The sequence below is a fragment of the Perissodus microlepis genome, chromosome 2 (genome assembly GCF_051167445.1).
Source record: "Perissodus microlepis isolate ML-2025 ecotype Zambia chromosome 2, ASM5116744v1, whole genome shotgun sequence".
Taxonomy (NCBI): domain Eukaryota; kingdom Metazoa; phylum Chordata; class Actinopteri; order Cichliformes; family Cichlidae; genus Perissodus; species Perissodus microlepis.
In genome coordinates, this window is record NC_140462.1 from 25,447,070 (window position 1) to 25,465,315 (window position 18,246).

The window sequence follows — 18,246 nt, forward strand, 5'->3', positions numbered from 1 at the left end:
CCGACTGCCAAGTCACATGACCACGAGTCACTGAGCTGCGTTTGTGTTCGCAGGCGAGCTTCTGTGCGCTCGGGTTCAGGAACTGAAAGTGGACACTCGAATCGACAGCGGGGTCTGCGACAGTGGGGTGGAGCTTTCCACGGCGTAATGATCTGATCGGTCCACCTCCAGCTGAGTCCATCCATCCACCCGTCGTCCCTCGACTCGCTCTGGACCGAGTGCGACGCTCGTCCTCGTGATGGGTTCAGGGCTGAAAGTTTCTCTGAGCTTTTTAAACCAGTTTGTAAAAAAAAGGGTCAAAAGAAAACTTGATTGTAGCGCGTGAAAACAGTCAAACTCAACTTTTACTTTTTTTGTTTTGTTTTTTTTGGCCACGACACTCCAGCAAAGACGGGGAGCAGCTTCTGTTCCCGCGGAGCCAATACAGGAAAAACATACCAAAAATCCCCCCCGCCTTGGTAAGCTGACGTCTCCTCCTGAGGCGCGCTCTGTTTTCTGTGGATTCGATGGTAAAGTTGTGGATTTGGGGGGTTTTCTGTTCACTTCAACCACTGAACGCTTCGCACAGTTTGTTCTTTCTGCAGCCGCCTGCAGAGAAAAGGTGCTACGAAACTGAAACGATTGTAAAGGATCAGATGTTCTGTAATCTGTTACTCGTCTGGTGTTAATCAGAGGGCAGAAACGCGCTGTGATGACACCTCAGATTAAAGAGAGGTTTACCACAATGGTGATGAAACTGGCCTCTCATGGGTTGATAACTTTAATCCACCTGCCACAGCCATTGTACGATGTGAGGATCTTAATCTTATTTTTCCTGTTGGTTTACAGCTACAGTTTACTCGCACAGGTGTTCCTAATAAAGTGGTCACTTTGGGCAGCATGAGCAGACTCTTCACGGACAGATTATCACGCGTGTTTTATTCAGACACCCCCGACATCTGAAACTCTCCTCCTGGCGCTTTTTTTAAAGTATTATTTACTCTCTAAAATTTCAATGACGATATGTTTTCCTCTCGTGACGTCATCATGAACTGAACCTGGTTTTTATTTCGTGATTTTATTCTGTGGCACGAGTGCTGAGGGGAAACTCAGAGAAACGAAATGTAAGGCATTGTGGGAAAGGTAGTCCAGAGCTGTGGGTAGCTGCTGTTCCTGTTTCTGTAATCCAGCAGATGATATTTATGTTCCTGCCCTGCACTGTACAGTCAAACATGAGCTTTTAACCTTTTTTTAAATAAAATCTGATTGTTTTTTTAAAATAAATATTCAAATTGTGATTTATTTCCACTCACCTGCTCAGCTGTGGAGTTATCCAGAGAAGCTGAGATGCTGTGTTGAAAAGAAAATATGGTAAGAGTTTCTGATAATGACGACTGTGTGTGTTGGAGACTGCTAAACACTCAGTATATCACAGGCTCAGTTTGAAATAAAGGATTATTTTGAACTATGATCATGCAAAGTTTAACATCAGCTAACCCAGCGTGACCAGACAATGGTTAGGTCCAGTACCTCCAGTTATACTGAATATATCCCAGATTCATCCTGCAGCAGGACGATGACTCTCAGCATCCATCCGGAGAGATAAAGGACCAGAACAAAAACAACTTGTATTGAACTTATGGAGGTGTTTATAAAACTGGTAAAACCTCCTAAAATCACTGAAGATATCAGCGAAACGAGAAGAAATAACCACAAAGGCTTTACGTCCCAAACATCTTTGATCTGTGATGAAGAGATACAAACTAGAGTTAAAACACTTTGTACCACAAGACGGCACAGTGAGTCCAGGGCGATGTGGTAGACCTGGGGTAAACATTTAAACACCGCCCCCTGGTGGTTAAAAACATGACATGTTGAAAATAAACGCTGAAAGCTGAGCTGCGATACGAAAAAAAGTCTGAATGTCCTTCAGCTTGAGTTAAATTCTTAAAACTTTCTTTCTGAAACATTTCAGATGTGCAAATATATTTCTGTGTTTCCTTTACAATTTTGTGTTCCAGCTACTCCACAGTGATCATGATCACCATGATTGATCGTCACCAAAATGATCAGTTTGAGATTTTTTGGCTAGAATTGAGCAGCTCTGCTCTGTAAGGATGACGTTACATTGGAGTTTTTAACATGTGAGATGTTTTCACTCTATTTTGTGAAGTAATTACATAATAGCTCCTGTTTTTTTATTCTTTAGTTGTTTTGTAATTCCTGGGGAGTCTGGCTAATGAGCCTCCAGAACCTTTTTTGTCATTTTACACTTATTTAATTTAAGCAGCATTTCTTCATTGTGTAGAAAAACTGTGACATTATGTTGAAATTGCTCTTTATTTCTTAATAAATGGGATTAAATGTGTGACTTATACTGACAGAAAGTCCAAACCACTTGTGATCTAACTGTCTGTGGCTCTCAGTGTGAAACGATTTTAACCTCTCTGAGCAGGAGGATTAATTTCGCTGATAACAGCGTTCATGTGACCTCTGAGCCTGGCTGATGATGTCAGGGTAGCGGCTCCTGCTCTCAGAGTCCGCCTGCGTTTGTGACGAATAAAAAGAGTCTGTTTCCATTCTTCCACCTGTGAGCGAAGCAGAAACAGACTTTTTTATTCATTAGGAGGAGTCTCAGAGCAGGATTTTTGATTCCCTGGAATGAAAACAGGACAACAGGAGCTGCAATTTGTTCAGCTTTATTGAGAAAAACCATCACGGAGCTATTAGTTGATCGATCAGCCGCGGGGAGCTCGGTTTGTGTTCCAGTGCAAAAAGAGGACGACAGTGTTGGATGATGGATGAACTAACGGCTCTAACGGTCTAAAAACAAAAGAAACCAAAAAGCCTTCTTCTTCTTTTTTTTTTAAAAGCGGTCTCATCTGCAGGAGCAGTGAGTCCGCTCTGCTTCCTGGTTTCTCAGTTGGCACGTTGACGGCTCAGAGTCTCAGCCCTTCACCCGGAAAGCAGAAAAAACCCAAACAGACAAGCGATAAAAATCAAAGGATGGGACGGGAAGGAAAGGTGAACAAATTGCTGTTACAGGTGGATGAGAGGGGGGTGTGGCCACATGAGAAAACAGCAGGAGGCAGATCACATGGCGTATTTCTGAGTCCAGTCCTGAGCCGTCTTGTTGTACCTGCAGGGAGGGAGAGAAAAGGTGAGGAGGCGGGAGGCGAGAGAGGCTGCAGGACGATGCCATGCCTGAGAAACGCAGACCAAAATCCACCTGCAGCCGTTCACAGGAAACAAAACATCATTGTCGCCGCTTTACTCCCACTCGCCACACGTGCAGTTTACGCCAACTGTTAAACACAGGACGCTCCTCAAGCAGCAAAACCTGCAGTTCCTCTAACGCCCACCAGAGGCTCCAGCAGTGAGTCAGTCCCCACAGAAATAAACATGTTTACAGCCCGATACACAAACTGTTTGGTCTCTATAGATAATTTCCCCCTTCATAACACCTGTACATGTGTGAGTTTTATTATATCTCACGTCTTCAGGTTTGCGTTATTTTCCCTTTCTGTGACGTCCGCCAGGTCGTCCCTACCTGCGCTCCATGCAGTGAGAAAACTCTGCAGTCATGCTTTATTTGCTTCAACGTGCGTCTGAGACACAGAATCAGCAGGCAGCTCAGGTGAGCTTCGCTCTTACCCTCACAGCATGGCATACTTCTCTGTCCACTCCCTGGCTAGTCTGTTATACCTGAGACCAAGCAGCAGGACACTCGGTTATAAACCTTCACCCGCTGCTCGAAGCCGCTCTCCTCGTCCTTTGAGCAGCCGATTACCTGCAGGTTAACAGGTGTGGACTCACCTCACAGGGTCTGTTTTGTAGATGCGGGCGATCTCTGGCACTAGCGGGTCGTCGGGATTCGGGTCACATAACAGAGAACAAATGGACAAAAGGACTGCAGAGAGGGAAAAGAGAGAGTCAGAGCAGCTCTGAGGTCTGCACCGTGCTCCTGCTTTTCACACGTGACTGAGTGATTATGAGTCTGTATGGGGGACCAAAACTGCCAACAAACAAGCAAACACATCACATTATAGGCAACAATTATTATGAAAATGTGATGTATTTATTATACTGATTTCATCTGCTTCATTATTTACTTCTTTTTTTTTTTTTTTTTTTTTTTTACTTTTTTAAATTTTCATTGTTATAGTTTTGGCAGCTGTGGACCTCCACATCGACACGCCTGCAGTGACAGCAAGAAAACAAAGAAGAAAAGAAAGAAAAGAAAATGCATATGTTCAGGGAAATGTATATACAGGAGCTAAACAAAAGTAAGATAGTACATTTAAAAAATAAACAGGAAAATTATTTAAATTAGTTGAAAATAAAAAACTGTAACTCTTAAAAAAATAAATGGAAAAATTATAATATTAACAGAAAAATAAATTAAAGTAACAGGAAAATTTAACATACATAAATATGATGAGTAAATGGAAATATAATAGCATAATAATTAAAATTAATATTGCGCATAAGATAAAAAATAGGTAAGTTAATAATTAAAAATAATAATAATAATAATAAAACCAAAATAAGTAAATAAATAAGGATGAAAATGCTTTAAAAATCAGATTTCAGCTTCAGGTTCAAACTTTGAACTCTGTGAACAAACCTGTTTGATGTAAATATCATTATTACCTGTTACAAGGTGAAACTACAACCAAACAGCTCCACCTACTGGTCAAAACCTGTACTAACAGTAAAGAATCACTGCAGGACAAAAGTTTTTAACCATTTGTCTCCCTCTGATGGGAGCGTTAGAGTCGCTATCTATAAATGAGATGCCTAATTATAGAATCTTTATTAATAAACTACAAGAAAATTAAAGCTAAAAAAACATATTTCACACATCTTTTCATTATTCTCACCAAAGGGGAGCAGATTTAAAAACTCAATTTCAGGGTTACAGACACAGAAACATTTGGCCGTTTATATGACTGTTTCTTACCTTTAGAGATAGTTAATGCTGGAGACCACTGAGATCTCAATATATCCAAACAGATGCTGCCATTACTGTTTATATTTGGGTGATAAATTCTCGTCGTAAAGGCGACCTGAGCGGGGAGAGGAACCGAAACGACTTAGCATCACTCCAAAATCTCAGACATGTATTCAATTTTTTTTTATTTATTTTAATTTTAAGGAAGTTAAAAGGCTTCAAAGGTTTAATAAAAAATTTACCTTGGGTGGTTTGAAGGGATAATCTGTAGGGAAATGAATAGTCAGGAAAAATACGCCGCCCTGATAGGGACTGTCAGGCTGCAGTTAAAAACAGAGAGAGGTTAAACACTCACATGTTCACACCACGTCACTGCCAACAGTTTGTATAAATATCAGTGAAACGACCAAAACGGCCCCTGAATCGGCTCGAACTCCGGCGCTGTTACACCTGCAGCAGTTCTGTGGATTCAGGTTTTACAAAAAACACGACTGCAGCATTTCCCACAGAATCACGCTCAGCTAGGTTTTCAGTTTGTGCTTGTTTTGACAAACTAACTGCAGTTTTTAGCTCCAAACTCTGAGGCGGAGCAGCTGTTTGATACTTACAGGTCCCATAATAGTAGCTTGCCAATGAAACACTGTAAAAAAGAGGAGACGAGGGTTAGTGCAGCACACTCGTTCCTCTCTGTGAACTTTTGCGTAAAGAAAACTGAAAAGTGGTCTTACTGTCTTCGCCGACAGGACCGGCGGAGCACTGAGCCGGAGGATCTCTGGACAGGTCGGTTAGCTCCTGCAGAGGAACGACAGACGTTAAAGCCCTGCTGGCTGACATCAGCAACGAGGACATTTACTGATGTTGGTCACATCGAGTTCACAGCTGTACTGGAAATGTGATGAAAAAAGATAATATGGTAATAAAAACCCATCAGCAGACCCATGGGTTTCTAACGACCAGATGGCGAGTGGCTTGCAGTGGTTAACGCCGTTTACCAGTCTGTACACCAAAAACCTCCCCGCAGCCAGTTTGGTTGGGAGGAGGCTGCTGCTGCCACTCGGTTTAAGAAAAAAAATAAACTACATTTTTTTTAAATGTTTTGCTTGCAAAGACTTGTTGACGTCCTGCTCAGAGCTGTCGCCGACATGTTGCCAACTGTTCACCGAGCACGCTCAGCTGAGTGATTAATTGCATTTTAATTTTAATGAGGAAGAAGTGTAAGGTCTCGTTTTCTTTGAGTTCCTTGAGTTTTGGTGCGAAGTTTACCTCCAATGGTGTTTTTACAGTTAAGCGGCCTCTTCGTGTGCCCTGTGTGGAGACCAGGCCTTTAAAGATGTCTGAATTCAGCAGTCAGGACTTGAAATAGCCGCGGTGAAGTTGTCAGGTTACGGGCTAAACTTGGCCGGCGGTAAATCAAACTCTAAATATTACTGCGTCTGTGTGAGAGTTCAGAAACCCGCCGGGCGTTTCCTTGCTTAGATCGGCGATCATTTCTGATGTTTCTAATGCAAGTGGCTGTTGAGCTGCTTTAAAACTACTTTTTATTCTTCCAGCAAATAAGTAACTGAGCGTGACCACAGCTTTATTCTGAAGGAAATAAATAAGAGGCATTTACTTTGAAAAGCCTGAAGGTTGGTCTCCTGTGTTAAGGCTGCATTAAAACACTCGGACACACTCAGGCTTTTATTGATGTGTAAGCAGCAGAGTCTATTTTTACCGTTGACAGAAGGGCCAAGAAAACACACGGCTGTCATAGGACGGGTGGTTTGTGTTTCCAGCCTGAAGCCAAACTGCCGTGTGTGTGTGTGTGTGTTGTTGTTGGTATGTGACATACAGGCGAGGCGCACACAGCTCATCTTTCAGGTTCGGCTGAGTTTAGGAGGCGAGCACAAAAACGCTTCCTTGAAGACTCCTCACTGCCTCCATTTTTATTTATTAATATTTCCAGTTATTCTACTTATACTTAACTAAAGTTAAGAACAATTATTTTGAATGAAACAAATAAACAGTGCACCAGTAACACTGAAAATACTTTGAATAAATTTTATGCTGGATTTAAATTTAAAAATGGAAAAATTAAAATAAATAAAAACATCTGAAATGCTGTTGACATTAAAAAAAAAAACAAGTTTTAAAATTTTTTTATTTATTTAAAATTGTATTTTTCTAAATTTTAAATAGCCTACAGATGCACTAAATTTACATCAGTGAAAATAAAGAGTAAATAAAATAAATCAAGCTAAATATTGCTGGATAAGGTGCGTTAAAAAAAAAAAAAAAGGCACAGAAATAAAATTATCTTTAAAATTGCCCATAAGCACAACAAGAGTATGAAGCAGAGAGCCTGATTTAATCGAGTACAGTAGTCAGCGCCGCTGGGATTCCCATTGTCACTGATCTAAGCCTCGCTATGTTAAACACATTTAACCTAACAGCAGACCCTCACTGAGCACGCTCAGTAAAAACAGCCATTATGTCTAATGAGCACTTTTTTCCCCTGTAGAGATGTTTGTATGTATTTCCTGATAAGCTGAAGGGTGAAGACGCGACATCTTGGTTGGTCAGCGTCCACCTCTGCGTTTGTAGTTTACACTCGCCATCGAGGGCGCCAGGCTTTGGTGTCGTTTCAGCAGCCATGTTGAAGACATGAGTGCACAATCATGTTGGCCTTTACCACCATTTCAGTGGAGCTCAGTTATTCCTCTGTACAATAACCAGATTATACAGAGAGAGCCACTGCGACAGCTGGAAAGACGACTTTCTGGGAAAAATCCTGCGATTTCTTTGCTTCCTGTTTTCACCGGCTAACATTTCAGATTTCCTAGCAAACGAAAATCTGTTTATGTTATTGTTTTACAGGACAAAATGAAATTAAATATATAGAAAGAAGGAAGGAAAACAGCAAAAAAAATTTAAACATGAAGAGCCCTGAACTCCAAAGACTGACTTTCGGGCAGAGAGAACTGATTTCTGACGTTAGGTCCGTGCATAAAAGTCGTCTCAAAAAAGTGAGCTTTCCTCATTTTGCGGTCTCACTGATTCACTCTTCTGTATGGAAACACCAACATCTGTCCATCTACAGCTCAGCTTGTGTCGTTGTGCCAAAATGTGATTGTCTGTATTTAAACTGCTGTAAACGACTTGTTGACCTATAAAATATGAAACATGTAAAATGCATTCCTCGTGAATGACGTCAATATTTCTTGAGCTACAAACAACATTCCTGTCACAAGGTAGAAGCCACAATAAGTGACTTTTATATATCATTTATCGACTTCAAAGGTCTCATTTACATTAAAAATATCTTTTTAAAAAGAGATCTGGCAACAAGTATAAAAATAGATCTATAAAGATGTTATAATTGACCAAAAATCATGGACTGGTTATAATGTAGGTAAAATAACACAGTTGTTAAGATTCTTGCAGATAATTTCTTTATTTTATCTATAACCCCTTTGAAAATCCTGCTCACTAACGTCTATTTACCAACATTGGAAATTGGCAACACCGTCACACTGTGAGCACTTTGTGGAGATGAAGGTATTCAGGATGAGGGGTACAAAGACATCTGTCAGCATCTGGACTGAAAGCAGCAACCTGCAGGTTAGCGTCAGCTGCTCTCACCTGTCCAAACACAGCAGGGTCCCTCGGCCCTGACGGACAGACCTGCAGAGATGCACTTTAATGTGAACACAAACACACATTTTACAAACTCTTCGTGTCTGTGGGTGAAAACCATCAACTGTAATCACAGCTGCCGGAGAAATGCAAAGGAATAAAAATGTGTATATGTAAATGTGACGGAGAGACTAAAAAAGAAGGGTTAGTAATTGTAATACCGTAATAAACTCTGACAGCTATTGAGCTCAGTGGAACGAACAGGAATCACGGAGAAGAAACCAAGTTTATTTTAAAAGGAACCAAAGAGCAGAGCAGCTTCAGGCCTGGACCATCGTTAGGTCTGAACCCGAAAGACTCGCACTGAGGCTGATTCTCGGCTCAAACCTGCCCCCGAGTGCGGCTGATTCCAGCACATAAAACACGACTCACTGTGCGGCTGCACGGAGCTGCATTTCACCTGGTTTAATGCGAAATGCTGCAGCTGCAGTGCAGAGGGCAGGCTAACTGCTAGCTCCAAGCACACAAACGCCACACACGATGTTAAATAAACGTGAAACAGAGGGCGGTGTGTTACCTTAGAAATTCGTTTTAAAGCCATTATGTCTGCGAGAAGGGACCGGTTGTCGAGGAGGAGGTGCAGGAGGAGGAGGAGGCCAGCTAGGTGTCGCTAGCTAACTAGCATCTAGGAGTGTGCTAGCTGTGCGGCTGTGAGCTAAGCTAGCTTGGCTACACAAACTGCAGCGATGTTCCGTTAAAGCTCGACTTTTTCACGTCGCAGAGTCCAGCACATCAGCCCCGACTTCAGGCTGACACTCCGATAACGGCCCCGGGACCACCGAAAGCTCAAAATGTCTTCCGTTACACACCGAGCAGCTGTCAGACAACCGGGAACAGGAGGTCTCACTCCGACCTTGTTTCCGGACACCAAATAAGACCCACCGATAGGGTGGAGGTCTCACTCCGACCCTGTTTTTTATCCAGAAGACCTACTGGCATCAGCAGGGCCGGAGCCACCTGCTACAGAGGTCTGAGGCAGTGTTGCCAACTCCTCAGTAAGGAAAATCGCTATTGGCTGTCCTAAAAGTCGCTAGAAGTCGCTAAATGATGTCATCGCCTAATTTGCATAATTTGTCATGCTAATGTAATTGTAACCTACATTGTAGGAGAGAAAAATAACATCGTGGAAGAGACATAAAGTGAGTAAAAACGTCCTAAATGCATTTAGAATTTATTTAGAACTACAAATTAAATTTCTTTTACCAATTATTGTATTTCTAATGTCACAATTCCAACCCAACTCCTGTGGTGAGTAGTAGTAGGTGACCTGAAATAGGCACTCTGGTTGAGTTACTTTGTGTGTGTGTTTATAAGTAGTTTTAAACCTTGTGATCCACAAAACAACATAACAGTAAAATAAGAACTGACTGCGTTACAGTCAGTGCTGGAGCAGCGGCTTGGCTCATGCACGATTCATTTGCAGTTTGGGCGCATGTGAACATCTCCTGCCCTGATAGCAGCTGGGGGAGGACTATCCTACGCCCATGAGCGCCTTGGCACCGGCGAGGTGCCCACGGCAGCACCCGCTGCTTGTTGAGAGTAAGAGCAATATGAGCTTTCACGTCAAAAAGTCCTCATAAATAAGTCTCCAATAACACCAGAAAAAGTCGCTAGTTGCTTTTTAGAAAAAAAGTCCCCAAGGGGGTCCTCCACACATGCCAACAAAGGCAGTTTCATTTGCGTTTACTAATATTCAAGAAAAGATTGTTTGAAAATGGGGATTATTTTATTTACTTTGTTTAAAAGGAAACATATATTTATTAGTTGACTTATTTTATTGGTAATAATGATAACTGCTGGTTGCAACCTAACACTACAGAAATTGTTAATTATTACTGCATTTTTGTTCAAATGAATGTCTTTATTTAAGTATGATCTGCACATCACACAGAGAAAATGGTTTTATATGGAAAATAAACAACATTTCAAATATTTTCTCTGCAGTTAACAACAATCATATTTTCTGCTTTTTAAAAAATATTTATTTCATTGCAGTCTGAGAAAGAAAAGCCCATTCATTCAAATTAACAGAACAAATAAAATAAGTTATAATATAAATTATAAAAGGAAGTGGAAGTATAAAAAACACCTTGCTTCTATCTCCACTTGGGTTTAATTTTTTGGGGAGTTGAGTATTCTGTTATATCTATTGATCACTATTGTTCCAGACGGTTATTGGCAGTTTAATCACTGAGTAGTGATGTGTCGGTTGTGAATGAAATGGCTCTTAGAGCCGGATCTTTGACATGAACGACACGAGCCGGCTCCTTATCGCAAGCCGTGGGTTTTTCTTTTCCTTCTCTCACCCTCTCTCTCACACTTTTTTTCCACTTCACTCTGCACTCGAGCCTTGTGCTTGCGCTGGGCAGAGGGGGGAGGGGCGGTAGTTACACACCAGTAGCACAGGAACAGAGCAGGAGGGAGAGAGAGAGAAAGAGAGCCAGGGACAACAACGTCACATTAGAAAGGTATAGTAATCATCCACAACTATTTTCAGTTGCAGATGATAAAGGATTCAGAAAGTTTATTCATGCAGGTCCATATGACAGAGAATGTGCATCTTCTTTTTGTTTTCATATTTTAATTTATATTTAATTGTGTTGTGGTTTGCAGTGTTTTGTGTTGTTTCACTTTAAATTTGTTTAAAAGGAAAAAGCTGAAAATTTAAATAGTTAAAAGTTGAAATGTGACTAGTTGGTTTTTGTATTATATGATTTATTTATTACATTTTATGTGGAGTGAATAAATAAAAGTATATTTACGGTGGCCCCTACAGACAAAGCACATACAAACTTCAAAACACGTAAAAACTCAGAAGCACATAAAAACTCAAAACACGTACAAAACACAACAGAAGTGTTCCAGGATGCTAGGCTCAGTGTTGAGCTTTGTTACCTAGTGGCTACACAAGCCAGGAAGTACCAACGACCAGACTTGGTGTGTGGTAGTAACATGTAAGTGAACATTTTTTTTAATTATTTGAATATATATGAGTGCTTGTGTATAAATACAGAAACAATACACATATGCTTTCATGCTTTCAATTGTGTAATTTAAGTGATCTAGGTAGCTCTGTTTTGGAAGTTCAGTTCATGCTAGAAATGTGTTTTGGAGTTTGTACGTGCTTTGTCTCTAGGGGCCACCGCATATATTTATATATAAACATATATAAATAAAACCACTTTTTTTTTTACATTAGTAATTCCTTTTGTGCATAATTGTATATTATTGTTAATAATAAATTAATGAAAGCAACAAAACAACCTGAAATGCCGGTTCGGAGCCGAAAGAGCTGGGTCTTTTTAGTGAGCCGAACCGAAAGAGCCGGTTCTCTAAAAAGAGCCGGAAATCCCATCACTACTAAAGACCCAGCTACTGTATTTCACAGGTAGAGAAAAGAAAGAGCTAACTTTAGTCAGAGATGGAGAAAGATAAGAAAGACAGGAGAGGAAGAAAAGAGGTTAGATTTAAAGTGAAGGACTGCTCATTTAAAGCTCACATGTAAGCCCTCATGTTGTTAAATCACATATTGCATCTGTACATGTGAGATTATGTTGTTTCATATAGTGAAACGTACTAGAAATCAAACTGAGGGAGACTAACTGTGTTATTTAAAGGCTGCATGAAAATCCTCTGCAGGTTAGTGCAGGATAAACAGGTTAGTTTGCTGTGCTGTGATGGATTTAAAGTAAAGAACAATGTGTGACTGGTGCACAGTGGCTGTGGTTTCATGGTCAGAGTTAGATTACATCAAGTGTGGCAGAGATTCATTGACTGAATTCCACCTTCACACTAACTTCATAGTGTGTAATGTAAAGACAGCATAAACAGTGTACTGTCTGTAGAGGATGAAATCAGCCAGGATGACTCATGAAACATCTGCTCACATGTGGTTGAATTCATTTGTGTACATCCACAAAGAGCAGCAGGTCAGCTGATCACAGCCTGCACACTAAGAAAATCTACTGGAGCTCTCAGTAGAAGTTATTGTGAACTATGATTATTTTTCCCACACTGAACTATTACAACCAGTTTAGCGTTCTCCCACCTGCTGAATCCACTTTAACCCCTGACTACACACATTTTCCCGTTTAGAGGTAAAATGGCCCTCTACAATGGAGGCAACAGGAAATAGAGTTACTTTTATTTTCCTTCTTTTTTTCAGATTGAAGCTGAGTATAATTATAATAAAAAAGTTAGACTAAAGTCTGTATTTACCGATATTAATTTATCATTATGTTAATATAGAGCAAGGTTCCGTTAGCTTTGCACAAAAATAGAAACGTCCTCCAAAGAGCTACTTTTACTTTATTACTTTGAGTACATTTAAGAGCCTGTACTTTTTTACTTGAGTAAAGAAGTTGAATCAGTACTTCAACATTCACTGCAGTTTATTTTTACAGCAGTATTTGTACTTCTACTTAAGTACAGAATGTCTGTACTCTGGTGCTGGGAGAACCAGCCGGTAGCTCTGCGTGTCTGATGTGGCAGAATCAAAGCATAAGGAACCCCTCAGTCTTCTCTCAGGACTGAACCTGAGATCATTCGCTTGTTCGTGGAATGTTTAAAGCACTAAAATGTGGAGCCACTGCATAAATGTGTAACTGAGTCTAACTGATCTAAAAAGTGCCAGAAAGTTTGCTGTTGAGAGTTTACACTGAAACATGTACGGGTCGATGTGAGGATGTTAATGCTCATCAAAAGCTTCATTCGCTTTTTTACCCAGGATAAATTTTGTTTGAAATATTTGAAATGAGTTTTTATTTGAAATAAATATTTGAGTCCACTGAAATAAGCAGACCCCTGTCATGGGTATGCTGAGCCTAAAGCACTGTTTTTGGTGTCTGATAAATTCATCGTCTGAGTCTCATTTACAGGCACACAGAATAATCACACACACGTGTCTTTGAACTCTGCTTTATCTAAATGCACCGTGATGATTTAGCACTGATGTTATTAATGAAGCAGGTGGTTGGTGTTTGAGCGGCAGTGTAATCCACCCTTCTGTCCAACAGATGGCGCTCCCTGCCTTCAGTTGGTGAGGAAGGCCACGTGATGGAGGCCAAATGCCTCAGAAATAAAAGAGATTACGGTGAAAACATCTTTTATTAGGGAACCTGAACAAACATGCAGCATCCAAATATTAAAGTTTTGCTCATAAGCAGCTCTGATCCAGATCAGTGTAGTTCAGAAAGCTGAGAGGATGACTCACATACTGTACAAGCTGTGAAACTATCACAGATACAAGAAAGAAAATCTACTGAAATTGGACAATAAAACCTATAAGAGAGAAACCAACATTATGAAACATGAGAGTAAAAACAAAGAGACTAAACAGAATATGAATAATAACAATGTGATTGCAGCTTTGCACTAAAATGTCCCTCATTTAGCATGCAGTGTGTATTTATTATTTATTCCTCTGTTTATTTGTTTGTTTAACAGGATCACGATGGATAGTTCTGGGTGGATTAGAAATGATTCATTTTGCAGTCCAGGAGTTTTTGGGAGGATTCTTTACCTTTGACGTTTGGTATCAAGAAAAATTAGCAGACATGAATGTGTCTCTGTATTATTTGTAGATAAAACTGATCCAGTTCACACTCAATAAACCTATAAATGGCCATTATGTGTAACTCTTAATTGGTTAATTGGCAGTTAGCTGGATTTTCTGTGGGTTTGGATTTGAGTGCACTGGTTTTTACATAGAGTGCTTTTACATGGATTCACCCAATCAATCACACATTCATGCAGCTCTTTATTCTTCACTGTGTATCTAACACACCCTCACAGGTATGCAACAGGAGCGATTTGTGGTTCACCGTCTTTCCCAGAAATCAGAGGATGGAACCGCTGAGCTTTTCCTCTGCTTCCTGAGACACAGAGGCCCCGGATGAAGGAAGAGGTGAGAAGTAACAGGACCATCCACAGCTTTCTGTCAAATAAGGTAACACACTCACTAGCTTCGGTGTAGGCTGACGGATTGTACTGACATGCGTAGTCCTGCTGGAAAACCCTGCAAACCCTGCTCCTAAAATGATCAGGATGCAGGAGTTTAGGGGGGGAAAGTGGATATTTGGTGTGATATCCTCACAAAAACATCAAACTGGAATAAGAAAAACTGGGAGTGAACGTTATGATGTTCCCAAGGAAGTATTCTCTTTCTGGATCCAGGGACTCGGTTCATGCACGACGTGAAGGGAGGCATGCGGTCTCAGGCTGCTCATGTTTACCTCGTTTATTCGAGCCTCAGAATTCAGTAAGCTGCAGACAAACTTTGCAGGAAATCTCAAATCTGCTGATGATTTTCCAGCTGAAGTCTACGAGATGAGGAAGTATAAAGTATCGCTGCAACAATCAGAGGTGGAAAAATGCACTTTAGATTGTACTTTTACTGTGTACAAAGTACTGATACAGTGACTTTTACAGTTCATGCACAGTTCTCAAGTGCATCGGTTTTCTTTCATGTTATTGTTGCCGTGGTCACACTCTTGGATCAAAAATACAATCAAAGGAATAAATGATAAGCTGCTGGCAGATATAATTACAGGTCTGCCTTTGAGTTTTGGTTGAGGTTAGCAGGAACTATTAAAGCCACGGAGAGGCTGCTGTCAGCTCAGTCTGCACAAACCAGCCAAACACTGCGACTCTGAGGAGGCCTGTAATTGGCCAGAGAGCCTACGGACTGAGCCCAGACCAGGTGCTGCAATAAAGTCACCTTTCAGACCAATTAAATGAAGGCATTGTGAACAGCTGTGATGTCAAACTTCATGAAACCAAGTGACTATTTCATGTCTCTGTTTGAGTTTCTTTTTCTCTGAAAGACATGATAGTGTTCTGTAGGGATTAGTTTTGGTTTTCAGTAATTTTTATGTAAAAATGAGCAAAAAAAATATCAATTATATGCAAATCCTCATCTGTTGCATTCTCACAAACTCATTACACTGCTACAACATTACAATGACGTCATCATAGTCGGGATGTTTTTACATCTTTTTTTATTTCCATGCTTCTGTTTCAGCCTAAATCTGGAAAAAACAAACAAGAAACCCCCAAAACATCTGGATTGCAGACCTGGAATAATTTAAATATTTTGTTCAGAAACACTCAAAATATTTACATTATTGAAATCTTTGACAATGATTCAATAACATTCAGTAATGTTAAAAAACACACAGCTTTCCATTCCTCACACTCCCCTTTGACAAATTCCCATTTTTAGGATTAAAAATATCACAGCACATGGAAATATGCAGTGAGGATTATAAATGACGCCACTGAGACATTTGAAATTTAATTTGAAAATATCAAATAAACATGCAGAGAAAATGCACTTTTCTTTTTGCAGTGTGGGGAAGTTCTCATGTAAAGTGGATCAAACACGCTCTGAGGTGAAATCCTGAAGTTTGCCGTGAGCGTGCGGTCTGCCTGCCGGTCGAGTTCTGGTTTCAGCAGCAGGCGGCGGGTTAGCACCGGGTGTGTTGAAGGATATTTAGGAGGGTTTGGGGGCACCTCTGAGGTTAAATGCCCCTCAGATGGTTGAAGTGGTGTCATGATCCCTCCCAGCAGGAGGTCTGCAGGCTCCAGGATCCTCTGATCCACCGAGCCTCGATCCCACTTCAGAGGATGAAAAGAAGGATTTGTTTGGATTTTCCCATTCTGAGTGTGCATGTGTGTGTCCATGCGTGTGTGTGTGTGCGCTCTTGGATGATGCCACTCCTTCCAGCCCTCCTTGCGTCTTTATTTAAACATGAACAGAAGGAATCCCTCAGTGCTGGTTTACAGTCAGATTAAACAGGCGTGTTTTAACCCAGTCTTGGTTTTAAGTTTTTGAATTAAACTAGTTGTTTTCTGTGACAGTCTCTTTCTCTTTTCAAGCTTTTGCTTTGTTCAAATTCGACACATTTACCCTATTAAAGAAATAATTTTACACCTCTGGAAAATCAGAACTCCATGAGGGCTGTTTCTGTATGGCGGCTGACAAAGACATTAACGCCGTCCGATTCTTTGGAACCACCGTAGTCGTGTGTTTGAAGGAGAGTTCTTTTGCTTTTCTTTACTTCCTGGTTCTTATATCCTGTTCCGGTGGTGCATGCTGATATTAACCATGAATAAATAACAACGTCAGTGAGCATACAGTAAACCCTGTGAGCTAAAAGCTCAGACTGACAATCATAAAGACAAAATCTTTTTTTTTTTTTTTTTGCCATTTTTGGATCTGCATGATGTCATGAGGAGGACGGGCACCTCAGGCACAGTAACCATATTGATCATCTATTTGCAAAGCATGCCCAATCAGAAGAAAGTTTACCTTTAAAAGGGGGAGGGGCTAAGACAGCTTGTTTCAGACAGATGATGAGCTGAGGGACCCAGGATAAGATAAAGAAAGATTAGCTTGAACGGAGAATCATGCAAAGCTCTCCTGGTGGAGTTAAAGAGGAAAATTATGGAGATGGAAATGATCCAATGGGTCTTTAATGTAAATCCACCTTGATGTGTAACACTGGTTGGCTTATTTACCCACTCAACATGATTGTGAATGTTTGAACCCTGACTTTCACACACACACTGACTGTGGGTCAGTTTTTAACTTGGTCAGAGAGAAAATTAATGAATAATCAGAAGTTTGAGAAAAGTAAGTGCTGCAGTAATGAAAGCTCAGCGGTTCACTCAGACTAACCAGTTAAACTTACTGTAACATCCTGATGTTAAACATCAGCGGGCAGACAACGAGTTTGGATAAAAGTCCTCAGTGTGTGTCATGTTTTCAGCATTAAAATCTGATTTATTTTATTCTGTCCAAAGACACACGCAGCAGTTTATTCTGACGCACTCACAGCCGAAGCGTCACCACAGTACCAAACAGTGAGCTGAACAAAACTTCAAAATAAAATAACTGATTGGTATGTAAAGTGGATTTAAGGTGGAAAGTTGTATAGAAACATTCTCTTGTAATGAGAGAACTTAGTAAACACTTCTTCCTGGGTTCGGTCCCCTTCAGGGATCACCATCTCCTCCTATCCCAGCATCCTCTTCGGTCACACCAACCCTCTGCACGTCCTCCTTCACTACATCCATGAACCTCCTCTGTGCTCTTCCTTTCTTCCTCCTGCTCGCTCCATCGTCATCATTCTTTCCTATCGGCTTTCCCTTTGCCAGCCATAGTTCCTATATTTCCCAGTCCCTGCTCTCACCTCCACGCTCCAGCCTTTCCTTCTCTCTCTCTGCCTCCTCCTCCTCCTTCTCCTCCTCTTCTGTCTTCCGCCGGTGCCCTGCTGGTCAGCAGCACCAGTGGCGGCCGTTGTTAACTCATGCCCCGACTGATCCGGTATGGAAATCTCATTCATTCTACCTAATTTGCCCGGGGTGGGCACCGGCACTGTGGGGGCAGAGCTGTGAAGGAATTTAAACATAAATTTTCTGTGGCTGAGAGAATGAAATCAAATCAGCAGAGAAAAAAAATGAAACAATTGGATATAAATAAATGTGATAATCGCATTTTTTTTTAGGATGTTCGAGCCTTTTTTAACATTTTAAACTGAACATTTATGATTTGATATCTGTTAAACAGGAGAACAGAACAACAGCAGTGACCTACTAACATGTGCTTTGACTGATCATGACTAAAAGTTGTGTTT

At 40.8% G+C, this 18,246-nt stretch overlaps 2 protein-coding genes across 4 annotated transcripts in view; one reads left to right on the forward strand and one right to left on the reverse strand.

Annotated features, from left to right (window-relative positions):
* nfkb1 (nuclear factor of kappa light polypeptide gene enhancer in B-cells 1) overlaps positions 1 to 2,515 on the forward strand; it is a 29,468-nt gene extending 26,953 nt beyond the window's left edge. For all 3 annotated transcript variants that reach the window (XM_084953343.1, XM_084953356.1, XM_084953350.1), the window contains exon 24: positions 54 to 2,515. In XM_084953343.1, the coding sequence (XP_084809469.1) occupies positions 54 to 148 (95 nt within the window). In that variant the 3' untranslated portion in view covers positions 149 to 2,515. The remainder of the gene's footprint in view (positions 1 to 53) is intronic.
* Positions 2,516 to 2,662: 147 nt separating this feature from the next.
* ube2d2l (ubiquitin-conjugating enzyme E2D 2 (UBC4/5 homolog, yeast), like) lies at positions 2,663 to 9,572 on the reverse strand. The gene is made up of 7 exons (XM_084953365.1): positions 9,126 to 9,572; positions 5,662 to 5,725; positions 5,542 to 5,573; positions 5,176 to 5,253; positions 4,943 to 5,048; positions 3,796 to 3,889; positions 2,663 to 3,118 (listed from the first exon to the last, which is right to left on the reverse strand). Exons 1-7 carry the CDS (start codon positions 9,147 to 9,149, stop codon positions 3,073 to 3,075), a joined length of 444 nt encoding a protein of 147 aa, XP_084809491.1. The 5' UTR covers positions 9,150 to 9,572; the 3' UTR covers positions 2,663 to 3,072.
* Between the last annotated feature and the right edge of the window lie 8,674 nt (positions 9,573 to 18,246).

Coding starts and splice junctions, on each gene's coding strand:
- ube2d2l (XM_084953365.1), bottom strand. CDS start 9,149: ATGGCTTTAAAACGAATTTCTAAG. Junction 5,254..5,541: donor AAGCTACTATTATGGGACCT/GTAAGTATCAAA, acceptor TTTTAACTGCAG/CCTGACAGTCCCTATCAGGG. Junction 5,049..5,175: donor ATCCCTTCAAACCACCCAAG/GTAAATTTTTTA, acceptor CTCCCCGCTCAG/GTCGCCTTTACGACGAGAAT.